Source organism: Patagioenas fasciata, chromosome 1 (assembly GCF_037038585.1).
Source record: "Patagioenas fasciata isolate bPatFas1 chromosome 1, bPatFas1.hap1, whole genome shotgun sequence".
Lineage (NCBI taxonomy): Eukaryota > Metazoa > Chordata > Aves > Columbiformes > Columbidae > Patagioenas > Patagioenas fasciata.
In genome coordinates, this window is record NC_092520.1 from 191,363,560 (window position 1) to 191,377,225 (window position 13,666).

At 38.3% G+C, this 13,666-nt stretch overlaps 1 protein-coding gene and 1 long non-coding RNA gene across 2 annotated transcripts in view; one reads left to right on the forward strand and one right to left on the reverse strand.

The window, feature by feature from the left end:
- Positions 1-1,927: 1,927 nt before the first annotated feature.
- On the forward strand, positions 1,928-9,063 carry LOC139826924 (uncharacterized). Its single transcript, XR_011737042.1, has 4 exons — positions 1,928-2,092; positions 2,951-3,057; positions 3,201-6,194; positions 8,423-9,063. It is a non-coding gene; the product is annotated as an uncharacterized lncRNA (long non-coding RNA).
- Positions 6,998-13,666, reverse strand: part of LOC136104472 (V-type proton ATPase subunit S1) — a 53,911-nt gene continuing 47,242 nt past the window's right edge. Inside the window, exons 9-10 of the mRNA XM_065843475.2 lie at positions 12,425-12,662; positions 6,998-7,703 (exon numbers count right to left, since the gene is read on the reverse strand). Coding sequence (XP_065699547.2) covers positions 7,494-7,703; positions 12,425-12,662 — 448 coding nt within the window. The 3' untranslated portion in view covers positions 6,998-7,493. The remainder of the gene's footprint in view (positions 7,704-12,424; positions 12,663-13,666) is intronic.

Genomic DNA, 13,666 nt, shown 5'->3' on the forward strand with positions numbered 1-13,666 from the left:
AGAGGGGAAGCGAGGTGAGCTTCAGCTCGGGCAAAGCCTAAAGTCAGACGTCCAGGCAGACAACACAGTCCCCTGAACAAAGATGATGGAACAACAGAAGGCTCAACATTTGGCTGCCAAACCACTTCTATCCAGGATACCTGATTTTTTGGAGAAGAGGGCTAACATGGCTTGATATGCTTTTCAGAAACACTTTGCATTTCAGAAAGCATAGGTACTGCTGCTGTGCCTGCTGTTTACACGGACAGAGAGGGAGAGAAGGATACCTTGCCTGCCCACTCCCTAAAACACAAGATGACTAGAGGCAAGCCAGCGCTCCTGCAGAGGGGTGGACCTGAACGGCACAGCAATGTGTTTGTTTTCCCTGCCTGAAATGCTCAGAACAAGCGAATGGAACTGGAGCAGTCTGACACTGCAGAGTCTTCCTCAGAGTCTGTTTTCAGAGAACAAATATTGCTGTACTCATTTTTTTTTGGTAGAGGCAGATCCTTTCTTAGAATAAAAGCTTAACTTGGAAAAAAATCTGTTTACAGGTTGTTTTTCACAACATATGCATTCCTACTGAACAAAGTTTATGGTGACAGAAATGTGTCTGATATTCTGAAGCAGTTGCTATATTTTCCCATTTATTTATCTATGTATCATTCTCTACAGCAAGAAAACTGGGAAGAAGAGAGGAATTTCATCTTCTTCTTTACAAGCTTCTTATTAAAACTTTTGCAGCATTTCACAAGTTTATAGAGAAGTCCTGTATCCTGTGCAGGTCTTTCAAACTCATTCTAGAGCTGCTGTATATGAGAAATATTTTTTTTCCCCATTCCTTCATTTTCTAACTTCAAATTTGAATTTATCTAGATGTGAGCAAGTACAGCTCTTTCCATCAGAAGAAGACTTACGGTTTGGCCCTTGACTGTTGATCCTTTCAGTTTTTTGGCTAAAATGTTTTTGAGCAGATATAGGTTCTAGGTTGCTTATGATTTTGGAGAGCTTACAAAAGTTGAACTTGAAAAATTAGGTGATGACTCATGATCTCCAGTCCTAACCACTTTGACTAGGACTGAGAAAACTGAGCAAGGACAGGTTCAGTCAGTGAGATCAGCAGATGAGGTGGCTGTTGCTGGGAGCTGTGCTGTGAGTGGCACTGGAGCAGCAGTGTTTCTGAAATGTGGTGGGAGCACCACACTGAAGAAGGAGACATAAATCTGTATAATATTCTCATTAACTCTCCAGGTTTTGGAGGAAAACTATTAATTTTAGTGTCTTGGCTAAACCGCGTGACCTATACAAGTGGTGTCATCTCAGATATAAGCTGTGTTATTCACTTAATTAGGCAATTTCACACCATGCTGTAGTATACCAGTAAGTAGAGGTTATGTTCTGTCAAAAAGCTGCAGTTTTTCCACACACATGAAGCAATTTCCATCAACACATTTTGATTTGGAGACCCTTTCTGTAACAGAAGCTCATATTAGTATTTGGCATGAAACGATAACCACCACAGCACCACAAGCAGATCAAGGTTACTAAGTTCCTTGACAGGACTGGAAGTACCTAGTAGGTAATTGTTTAAAGTTGGACTTATTGTTTAAAGGGAAAATATCATCCTCCTTCCAAATACGCTAAAATAATAACACACAATTACAATAATCAACTTTTTTGATTTAGAAAACTAACAACAGACATAATCTTCCGCGCTGCAAGTGCCCTTTAATCTTCGTTTCCTACAAAGCATGCAAAGGGCTGGAGCGCAAATTATATTGCAGTTAAAGCTCTGTGCTAACACTTTGAGACAGGGGACCCAATATATTACAGTATCAAAGAACAGGAACATGTAAGCTATCATTTTGATCATTGTGTGATTTCCAGAAACAGCAATGGCTTCCCCATAAACAGCTTTTAGAATGAGAGTCCTGTTACACAGCAGATGAATCCAGCCCTGGATTTGCAGTAGACACACACTGCTGATTAGACAAGGTGCAGATTTTACTTAATGAGTAACGTGCAATCTTACTGACTCTTTTAAGTGAAACCTTTGGCAACTCCAGATGGAAAGAATGACTCTGCTGAAGGAGTCCTTCACCCTTCTGATAAGGTAAGGTGGTAGAAGTAACTAGCTCTTGTGTTAACCAAGAGTTTCATAACAAACAGAAGATAGTAATTCATTAGGCAAAAACTTATGTCTTTCTAATTTTTAGACACCAATTTTATCCAGAGAAGAGTTTAAGATACTATAATTAGGAAAACTAACCATTAATCTTTAGCTCATTTATTTGTTGCCAGAAATGTGTTTAGCCCAGTAATCTATGACCACTAAACCCTTTCTGCCCCCTTGAAATTCATAAAGTAATTATAAAAGCAATTATAGCAGAAATGGGTTCAAGTTGTGTCAGATCATGAACAAACTTTGAAGTCCCTGATATAGCCAATAAAGTTTTTTTTTTTTGGTTTTTTTTTTTTTTTTTGGTGCTATTTAAGGCAAACAAAAACCCAAACAAACAGCAACAAAAACAAACAACCCCCACACACTAATTTCTCTCCATTTAGTTACCTATTAATCACTATTAGACCACACAAACTGGTAGCAGTAAGACATTAAGGTCTACATTCTGGCCTCAAAACCAAGCATAAAAAGTTCTGTGAAAATCTAAATCAATGAAAATCGATGCAACTGCTTTACACTTGTTGTATAAGTACACATCCTTGAAAGCTCTACAAGTGAAAGCAGATCATCTATTTTGTTATTTAATACTAGCTACTTATAAAAAGATAGATGAAACCATTGTTTTTTCCATTGAGAGTTCAAGTGTCTGTTTCAGAGTTTCTGGGGTCCAATTCTCTTTGTGTGCATGGTAAGACAAATGCAGTACAGCTGCAGGGTTGCTTCCTCCCACTCCCTTTCAGCTACCTCAGAGTTTCTGGAGGGCAGCCAAAGTGGCAGCTCCTGTTGTAGTTCACAGACAACTCCAAGGAGTGGTTCAGGAAGAGAAGGTTGAAGACCTGGAGGACATTCCAAGGCAGTCCAGCGTCACGCAGGTGTGCACACCCATGCCAGCAGTGGTAAGTCTCTTGCTTTTCCTTTGGGGTTCAGGACTCTGATGACCACTCAAAAGTGTAAGGACTCTCACTGTCTATTGAGGAAAAGAGGGTGATCCATATTATCCATCCTCTTACACATTTCTTTTTCCTCTTTTTCTCTAAAGAGATGTGTTGAGACCACTGGGGACCTGGGGCATCCCCGTTCAATTGCAGTCTGAAGACACAGAGTGAGAGAAGAAGGCCACAGCTGGATCTTGGTGCCCTCTGGGCATCTTCTGCCGTGGGCAGCCTTTAGGGGTCTTTGTAGGAGGATGTGAAACAGAGCACTCCTGAGCTTGCCCTCGCACCTGTTTTTAGCTGAACTGTGTTCAGACATTTAGAAACAGAAAACACACTGCCCACAGTGGAGCCAGTCCTGCCTCTCAGGCTGTCAGCAATGTGGTCTCTGACCCTGGCAAGGCACATGGCTGCTGGCATGCTTTGGTTTCCCCTTTCGACAGCTATAATAAAAATCCTTCCCCAATATCCCTGTAATGTGTTGAGACATCAGTGTTCACAGCTATCTGCTTTGCTCCTTTGCCAGGATTTTATTACTCAGTGGCAGGAATGACAGACCCAGACGAGCACCTGCATCTCAGCTACTCTAGTGAAAAATCTGATATATTACATTCTTGGTGGAAAAAGAGAGCACAGCAGTATGAACTTAATGAACAGCTGAGGCACAAGCATAGGTGAATGAAAGGCAGGGTAGATAGGGACAGTAATATCTCAAATCATGTCAGTATGTTTCAGTGAAAGATACCTTTTAAACAGCTAAATTGATGACTCTGCTATCTGTACATGTCCATATTTATCCAGAATAAACAGGATACACAAAATTACAAATCAAACACTACATCAGTAAGTCCTTAACTTATTCATGTCACAAAAGTACTTTTATGAAAGCTTTTGTTTTAATGTTGCAAACATTATTTTTGCAGTTTTCATTAACTAAATAGGGTTGCATATGATGTCATGGTGACTGTACGCTACTTTATGTAAGTTCTACACAACTAGTTAACGGAGTATTAAGACAGACTGAAAACAGATTTCCCAGTCTTCCACTGGACACCCCCATTGCCACTAACAAAGCAGAAAAGATATGAACATCCAGTAAACTATCTTCTATCACGGCAATAATGAATGATTTATGAAACTAAGCTCAATTACAATAGTTCAAGAACATACCAGGTCTGTGTGGTAAACAGAAATCCAGCCAATCGGGAACAGAGAACCTGTGTTCAAAAAGGAGGCACACAAAAAGCTGAGGGGAAGACAAGGAAGCCGCTTGATTTGTGGGACATCAATAGCAGATGTTTTGCTCTTGGGCTTAGTCACTGTCATAAGTCTCCTTTCCACCCACACAACTAGGAAGACTAACAAAAACACTGTCCCACATTGTAGAAATGAGACTACTTACTTAGGAAACCACTCCTCATCAAGGTCTCATTTCTTTTATTTTTTTTTTCTCCTCTCTGCACCTGAAAAATGTTTAAGACTTTAGAAAACTGAGTTCAGAAGAAACAGCTCTTTTCTCCTTGAATTTCTGTTAAGTTTTGATAGAGATCAGACCAATCTGAGAGCAGAACCTTTATTAGCAAACTGAAGAAGATCAGGTTCCTGTACTGGAAGATACTAGACACCACTGGATTTTTTGGCACTGAAGGTGTTGTTTCAATTTGGGTTTTGTTTCTCACTATCCAACCTATTTTAATTGGCAATAACTTAATCTTCCATAAGTCTGATTTGCCCATGATGGTGACTATAAATATTTTCCCTGTCTTCATGTTTACCCACAAGCTTCTCCATCTCATTTTCTCCCCATGTCCTGTTGAGGAGTGATAGCGCAGCCAAGGGGGGATCTGGCAGTTGGTCAAGGTCAACCCAGCACAGGATGCAACATAAAAATCAGCCTGCAGGCACAGGGGCCCGTGCCTCACTTATGTGAGTTGTCTCATCCTCCTTTTCAAAGTAAGGATCAGATTATCATTACAGTTGCCCCCACAATCATCATCACCTGCTGAGACTGCTGCTAGTTTTTTCTGCTAGCAGTGACCCATATCCAACATTCAGGCTTCTTGTATCTCTGAGTATCTTAGGAGCTAACTTCCCATGGTCGTTTCTTGTTTTTCAGCAACTCTTTTTTCCCCTGCTTGACCCCAGCTTATGCTGAAATAATTACAGAGCCCTCTAATGCCTGAACAATAACCCATCTGATTGATTAATTAATTAATTAATTATTGGGCTCCCAGAAGGTGGAGACAATTATTTCATTGAATTTCCCCTTGACAGATGGAATGACTTCTCTTCCTTTACTGCCTACATGAAAATACTACCCTTGAACTATTTCTGTTGTAATTGTTTCATTGTAAGTCATTGCTGGGTTTCCACATGGTTTATGAAATACGTAATTTTAGAAGCAGAGACACCAACAGACCAGGACACAAAGCACACCTGGACACAGTGAGCTCTAGGAGAGTCCACAGGCTCAAGGGGAGGCTGGACAAATTAATGGACTATAACTATAACTGGAATACTAAATATAAAGACACTACCTCTGAGGCTGAGGAAGTCCCTGAGCTTAAGTGGTGGAGACTGGTGGAACATCTACAGGAAGTACTTGTCATACTCATGCCACTGCTGGAGACAGGATCCTGAGCTGGGTGGCCTCTGGTTCCTATATATCATCAATATTGAACAAAATCTCTTCCAATTTTTGTTGAATGTAGATAAAAGCCACAAGAAAGCTGTCTTCTATAAATCAAGCCCTTTGGAATAGCCCTCCTCTCTTCTAGCTATCAGTTACTTGACTATTATGTCAATTTTCAATGTCACATTCATGTAACTTGCTTTGAAAGGGAAATTCATAAAACAAGTCCTGGTGACAAAGACAACGTGCCTTTCTAACATAGCATTTTTTGTGTAGATCAAATGCCAGCATTCTTTGAGGTTTCAAAAAACATTTGGGAAAAATATTACAGCAGGGAGATCACCTCTGATAGCTACATGCCAGCTTTTTTTTTTGTTTTCCAGGTCAGGTTTGAATATTTCAGGAGGAACAGCTTCAGACAGCATTTAATTTACCTATTTGACTGCATAGTGACAACCAGAAATGAAGGGTAGGAACTATTGTTGGTCTAGTTAAGTAGTTGACTTTAAGTGTTCTTCTGTATCATTGTCCTATGACACAGATCAAGATCAGAAAACATTTTTTCATGTGACACACGTAATTCTGTCAAAATGATACCTTTTTGTTAACTAATAGAACATGCAAAGTCATAACAAAACATTACAGAATAGAGAATTAATGTGTTATTTTTACAATTTTTTTACCAATTTATAATTTCTCTTTTATTATTTCCCAGCTTTTCATAACATTTAGCAATTCACTCCGTAGTTGGATTGCCCAATGAGAACATTTAGTATCTTTTATTAATTGCAACAGAATCCAACACATTCTGAATGTTTTAAGGCTTCTGGAATCATTGAGATGACCATAAACATGCTCAGACCTAAACAGTACATTAGCATGTACTTCTAATGACTTTATATGATTTTTTTCCCCTTTTTTTGTACAAACTTCATAACTATTCCAGAGGTACCTGGAAAACGAGGGATGCTAGCAACATTACCTTGTCTCTGTTAAGATGCTGTCTGCATCCTAGGTTATGAGTTTGAAAAGTTACATTTATTGCCATGAAACCAGATACAATTTTGTGATCAGTTTGGACAAGTACCTATCTTGCTTTGTAGCTCTATCAGCTGTCCATGGCTAAAACAAACATATGAGTTAGCATTAGTCAACATAATTCTCACAGGCATGAGCTGACACTAGAGGGAAAATGAATGTCAATCCCTCCATTCTCATTTGTGATACTACATGTGAACAAAGTGATGTATTTTGAAAAGACTTTTCAAGACCTTTTATTTAGTGACTTACATTTTATTAGTTCTGTATTTTTCTGGATGGTTTCCTCAAGAGAAAAAATGACAAGACACAATTCAGTCTTCTTAAGACGTAGCATCAACATGATATACTTACTAAAGAGCTTTTAGAGACACCAGTAATTTCAATAGTTTCCTATCAAATACGTTATTTATCCTTCTTATTTTTCTCTGTTGTGACATCTTTTCTTTGCCGATATCAGTTAATCTGAAGGCATTTTGTACTAGTCTACCAGCCAGATAGAGTAATAACCTCTACAGCCTCACCTCAGACCCTTAACACAGATACCTATTAACAAATGACGGTAATAACAAGTAGAATTATTATTGTTGCTAAACATAAGGACCCTTTGTACATGTGGTTTAATTACCTCTTTCTGCTATGATATCTATACATACTATGAAGTAAAAGGTTATAAAAATCATTAATATCACACCGAGAAAAGCCATAGCAGCATTAAATCAATCTGTGTCTATTCTGTCTGGGGAACTGACAGAGCTGGACCTTTGGGATCGTCAAATCTGCTGTTTGTTGTAAGCTGCATGATCATATGAATTCCATAGGTCAGGATCCATAGTAAAATTATGGATGTCACCAAGCCCATCCAGATTCCAGGAGTGAAGAAGCTTGTACAGTCACTTGCATAGGAAAACTGGTTGTTTTCAATGTTGAAGCCTTGAATCTGAAAATGAAGAAGGGTGTAAGTAAACATGGAATGTAGGCCCTACTCTCAGGATGTGTGCTGTAATTACAAAAAATGCACTTGTCAATTACCACTCACACTCTACCCATTAAAAGAGAGTGAGAACAAAATCATCTGCATAACCATTATGCAGCTTCCCTTTTCATCCAGGAAATTAAAAACATAGAATTAATTTGTTTGGCAGGAGGTAACTTCAGAAACATGTGACTTTTAGAAGTGAAGTCCCAAGGGGATCTGTGATCAGTATTGCTCAAGGACCACTTTAGAATAACTCAAATCACTCTTAGGCGTAAGAGTTAAACTCCACCCAGATAATGAGATATGTTAATGCTAATAATTCCTTGACAAGCAGAACTCCTGAAACGTACTTTAAAAAGCATCTAATGAAAATTACTTTTTTGGCTGAGTTTTAGTGAAAGTTCAAGGACAAAACAGTTGTGAAACCTTTCTTACTCCATCCTTAGATATCAGAGACTCAAAACAGGAGGGAGGATTTATTTTATTGAGGTATGGGATCTGTGTTGTCTATTGACATATGAAACCCATATGAGTTTTTCCAGCACTTAGAAAAATCTGTAATATCTTTCCTTTGACTGGATTCTTGAGGTTTTCTACTGACTGAGCTCCTGTCATATAATTTCCTCAGAAAAATCAACTAATTTGTGGGTCTATTCTCTGCCTACCCACCAATTTTGCAGAAAGCAGCAAAGAATGGAATGCCTTTGAGATCACCGCCCTTCTAAAATCTTGTTAAAGCCAGTCAAAGGATTAGAAAACTATGAAGAATGGGAAGACAATCGCCCCTCTACACACATGCTCAGAGTGACACAAACACTGATTCCTGCAGAAGGAAAGGTATCCAAACGATGGAAGAATTAATGTGATCTGTGGTTCTGAATCTTTCTTAAATAATATTATGAAGAAAAATGAATACTAGAATTTTTATGTATTTACTGATTCTTTGAAATGGCTGTGTAAGGAAAGCACCAAAAAACATAAATCCACCAGTAAAAAAACAAGAACTTATTTTCTATAAAATATCATAGAATAAAATAAAAAATGATTATTTTATATAAAGCACTTCCCTCACCAGGCAATAAGAAAGGAAGAAGATCATGGGTTTCTCGTTTTCTGTGTGCCCATTCCATCATTACTGTATGCTTTACAATAAACTAAACGGAAAGCTTTGTGGTAATAAAGGAGTTTGTACTTCCTAGGAAAGGTGTTGGTACAAACATTGGAAAAAGTAGTCTATGGTTTGCGTAAAATGCTACATGAGTAAGCACTCTGGCTCGGGCATCTAAAGTAAATGTGTACTAAATATGTGTGTCAAGACCAATGTCTATACCATACAAAATGCTGATTAATAAAGCTATTATCACATGCAGAACTAAGGGCTATTTAGGCACTGTGGAGGTGCAGACAACTGCAGCAATTGAAGCTTTTCTGGGCCTCTTAGAAGAAACTTTACCAGTCAGATCATGGTGGCTAACTTGCAAATACTGCCTGCTCTCACCATAGGCAGAGTTCTGATTAAAGCAGGATTAGTGGAAGTAAGCTTTTGGGTTAGATAACTGTTTGCAGAGTTTTATAGAATACAGGTGAATACCAAAGCCTTTGGTTGTTAAGCTATTTCTTTGACAACAGATGAGGAAGTGAACAGGCGTCATGAAATGTAGTCTGAAAGACTTATTTACAATAAACACAAAAAAGTAGGTGATGTCATTTGCATTCACAAAATGCATTGAAATTCTAGAACACAATACACACTTGTTGCTACATCTACAAAAACTCTCTGGAGCCCTTAACAGGTAGATTTTATATTTAGAAAAGTTTTAGCACTTCCGTTTTAGAGTCAGAAATACTAGGGGTTTTTATGCCAATCCTATTGTGTTTTTTTTTAAGCAGAATTATGCTTATTGAACCTTCAAGGTGAAAGCTTTAATTGTACATTCTTAAAATGCTGTGTCTACTTTTAGGTGGGAGATAAAGTATATGCAGGGTTCTTTTATTGTTTTTCTAAAGCTTTATCATTTCTGTGGGGGTGTTAGATCCCAGGTGGGAGATGAAAATGTGACTTCAAGCAGTATTTCTACCTATAGAAAAGTTAAAAATACTTACATGTGGTTGTTTAATTTTTATGAATGTAAAAGCATTTTGGATACAGACCTCTGTACTGTGGAAGTTTTAATTTTAGTGTTTGTATCAGCGTCATTTGTATTGGTTATACTAGTCTGCATTTACTTGAAATTTTTAAAATATTTTTGAATGGAGTTCTCTCCTCATTTGACCTTTGACAAAGCCTTCAAGTAACATCTGTTCTTTTAATAATTCCTAAGTGTACACTGAATAAGTAATTTTTAAACTTAGAAATATTTTAGCCAAAAAGAATACTAATATTCTTGATTTTAAAATTTTTGGCAGTTTTTCTTAGAAACAAAAGGTCTTCTAAACCACTATGACACATACAGAAGAAAAGTAGTGCTTTTGATGGCAGCCTTCTCTTTAACTTCATAGACAATTGTGAGCTCCTCAATAGGATAGAAGGTATGGTAGAACAACCATTCCTGTTACACCAATGACAAAACCAACAAAGCCTCCCACCAAAACCAGAGCAGTTTTCATACTGTGTGTAGCTATGAGTGGTGACATCACAGGCTTACCTTCCTGTGTAGCCTCATCTAGGTGTTCCTGCTCTGGCAGGGGGATTGGACTAGATGATCTTTCGAGGTCCCTTCCAATCCCTAGTATTCTATGATTCTATGGGCACACCTAGAAAGCATCCGACAGAGGTTCTTTAGATGGTAGTGACTGAGCCAGCTTCAGAACTAAAGTAAAAGGCTCCATCAGTTCAGCCTTGCCTTGGAAATAGCTGTGCAGGGCTTCACTGTGCAGGTTCTGTGTCCCTCTAATATAAAGACACTGTTTTCAGGACCCAACATTGCATAGTGCAATTGTACCAGCCAGTCTGGCATTAGAGCCTGGTTTCTAATTCATTGCATAAAATTGACATGAAGTTTCAGCAACAAGGTTTTGTGCTGGCTGCACCTTCTGAGCACATCTCATGTGCTCTTTCACCTTGCAACAGACTTTGGTGGTTTCTAAACTTCATTCTAGAACAAAGACTGATAGTGAAATTGGTCAGATTTCGCTACGTGTCAGGGGAAGATATCTGGAAAAGTATGATCTAGTTTAGATAGAACTGAGAAATGAGACCAGAATGGTGACGTTTTGTTTTCTGGCAAAACAGAAAATATCAGAACGGGATTTTTCAGGTTGTGTTCCATACTTAGGACTTGATCAGAGGAAAAGGTCTTTCCCAAGAAGAACTGTAAGTTCTTTTTTCTGAGCACTGGAAGCAGCTGCTGCTCCAAATCAGTGAGGAAGGTGGGAAACCTATTACTTCTACCCTTGATCAAGACCCCAGTGAAAGGATGCCTACTGAGGATGGAGCAAGGCCTCTGAGACTTGAGAAGGCAGCAGGTATCAATGTATACAGAAATTCAAGGAAAAGATACACTGTAAGTAGATACTTTCTATTTCCATAGCCCAATTACTTTCGTAGCCTAGTGATGCTCAAGTCTTTACTTCAAAGAGTTGACTAGGCAAAACACAGCTGTGTGGACTCAGGTATTTTCAGGCCTTTCCATAAAAAATGCCATTGGGAGGAATGTTCACACCATTGAGGTGTATTGCTATGTTGCTGCTCAGAAATCTGTGGGACTTGGTCCTGGAATTTCTGGAAAATAAATCTCAGCATCAATGCTGTTCCTTTGAGATTTCCATTGTTTAAGCAGAAATGTCAAAACTGGACTCAGATTATTGAGATTTGGCTTGTTATTGAAATCATAAATACAATTATATCAGCATTGCATCCAGTTATCATGGGGTTAGATAATCTTTGACAAGTAGAGTCCAACTTGGAATTTTTCCTATCAGTTCCATTATCTCTTCAATCAAAGAAATCCCTTAATGCAATATTGTTCTAAGATATAAATGATGATGTATTTCTCCTAAGGCAAGATCAATGTTCAAAATTGTAAAGATGCAATAGTCTACACCTTACATATGTAGTCTGTACTACTGCACTAAGTACACAAAAAACGTATGCCTCATTCAAAAAAAAAAAGCCAACTGCTTTCCTTCTGGGCCATGCAGGACCTCATATTGCTCCTGATTGAAGTCCTTAGCAAACCTTCCATTATGTCTATTTGCACTGGGCTTTGTTTCTGTCTGTAAGAGTTCAGACAGTCTGTGTCACTGAAAACAGCAACCACACTAAGTTGCACTTTCCTAAGTAAACAAAGTACAAAGAAATCAAATAAAAACAAAGTAAACTGCATAAAGCCACCCACCTAAGAGGCCCATGTTTCTAATAGCAGCCCAATTCATTAAACAAGCATGGGGACTTAGTAATTCTTTGCCTGATTAAGCACATTTGGTTTTATTAGTTTTTCTTTTCTGTGGACAACTTCAGAGTTTTTTGTTTTTCAAAGCTCTGCTTCATGTCCTTATTGTTCAGCAACTGTTGTCTTTTTTACCCCTTTATTGTATAGCTCAACTGGGTGGAACAGCTTTTCTTTTACATTTTCCCTCAGGCTGAAATGAAAGTAAGGGCATTATGAATGTGCATCGTTCAGCACCTACAATAGCAAGTAATAGTTCTTGGAATTATCTCTGAAATGGCAATGTGTACTCACTTGGAAACTGGAAATCAAAACATCCCACTTTTCTGCCTCGTCGTCGTTTGGAATCAGCTTTGCAGGATAGAGATCGTCTGTTCCCACCAGCTGACAATGAAATGAATACTCTGCAGGAGCAGTGATGACAGAAGCATTAAATTTAGCAGACTTTTCTCCATCTTGCACAATCTCAACTGAATCAAGAGTGGACCAATATCTAGCCGAGACTGTATAGAACTTCTTGGTCATTAAAAACCTAGAAAAACAACAGAGGGGGAAAAAAAAAAAAACAAGTCAAAATGACAGAAGGAAAAAGTTTATGTTCACTTGATAAAGTACAGGTGACAGACAAAAAGGTTCACTATTGCTAGCTGCAAGCATCACGGATGGTATCTGAGCTTGGCATCCCACGTCATTAGGACTGTTCATAAATGAAGAGACTCTGTGAAGATGTTTTTACGACTTCATAGAGTTTTGTCTCACAAGCACATCTTCCCATAGCTGTGGCAGGCAAGGATCAAATGCAATTTCATTCCTGAAGGGCCTCTGCCGGTGCAGTATTTCATCAGCTACCAGCAGTTTATAATCAGTGGAGCAGAGCCTGGGAGACTGTCAGTGGGCCTGCAGCAGCTCCCAATTTTATGGGATTTTTTTAAATTTCCTTTTATGATAGGTAGAGGCATGATAACCATTCCTATTTATCATTGCAATTCTTCCTTTGCTCAGATGCCTAAATGGCAATTTGCCTTTGAAAATGTCTGAATTTGCAGTAGAAGACAGAGTTTTCTCTCACTGGAGGGTAGGAAAGGGTCACCAGTCCTAGTTTCCCAACTTGTAGCAGGTTAGGTACAAATAAATATTTTCTCATTTTGAAAAGTTCTGTGTATGTGCAGTATTGCAGCAGTTTCCAGTAGTTTATAACGACAGGATTTGTACATATTTGTTACTACCACTGCAGTCTGAACACCTCCCAAATGTTCTGAAACAGAAATAATTGAGAACATCCAGAAGTACATCCTGATCCTTTAGAGATCAGGACTATGTCCTCGCCCTTACCACTTTTTACTGAGTTACTTTTAGGTATACAAGTTATCTAATAAGGAAACAATAAACATTTATCCTTTTTTATACTTTTATTGCTTAATACTTTTACCCTATTTGGTCTATGTATGTATTGCTCTATTGTTTGCTGAAGATTTTTTTTCCTTATTGGTAGCCATAAAGAATTTAGAAGATTAATCTTTTAAGTAATAAGTGAGA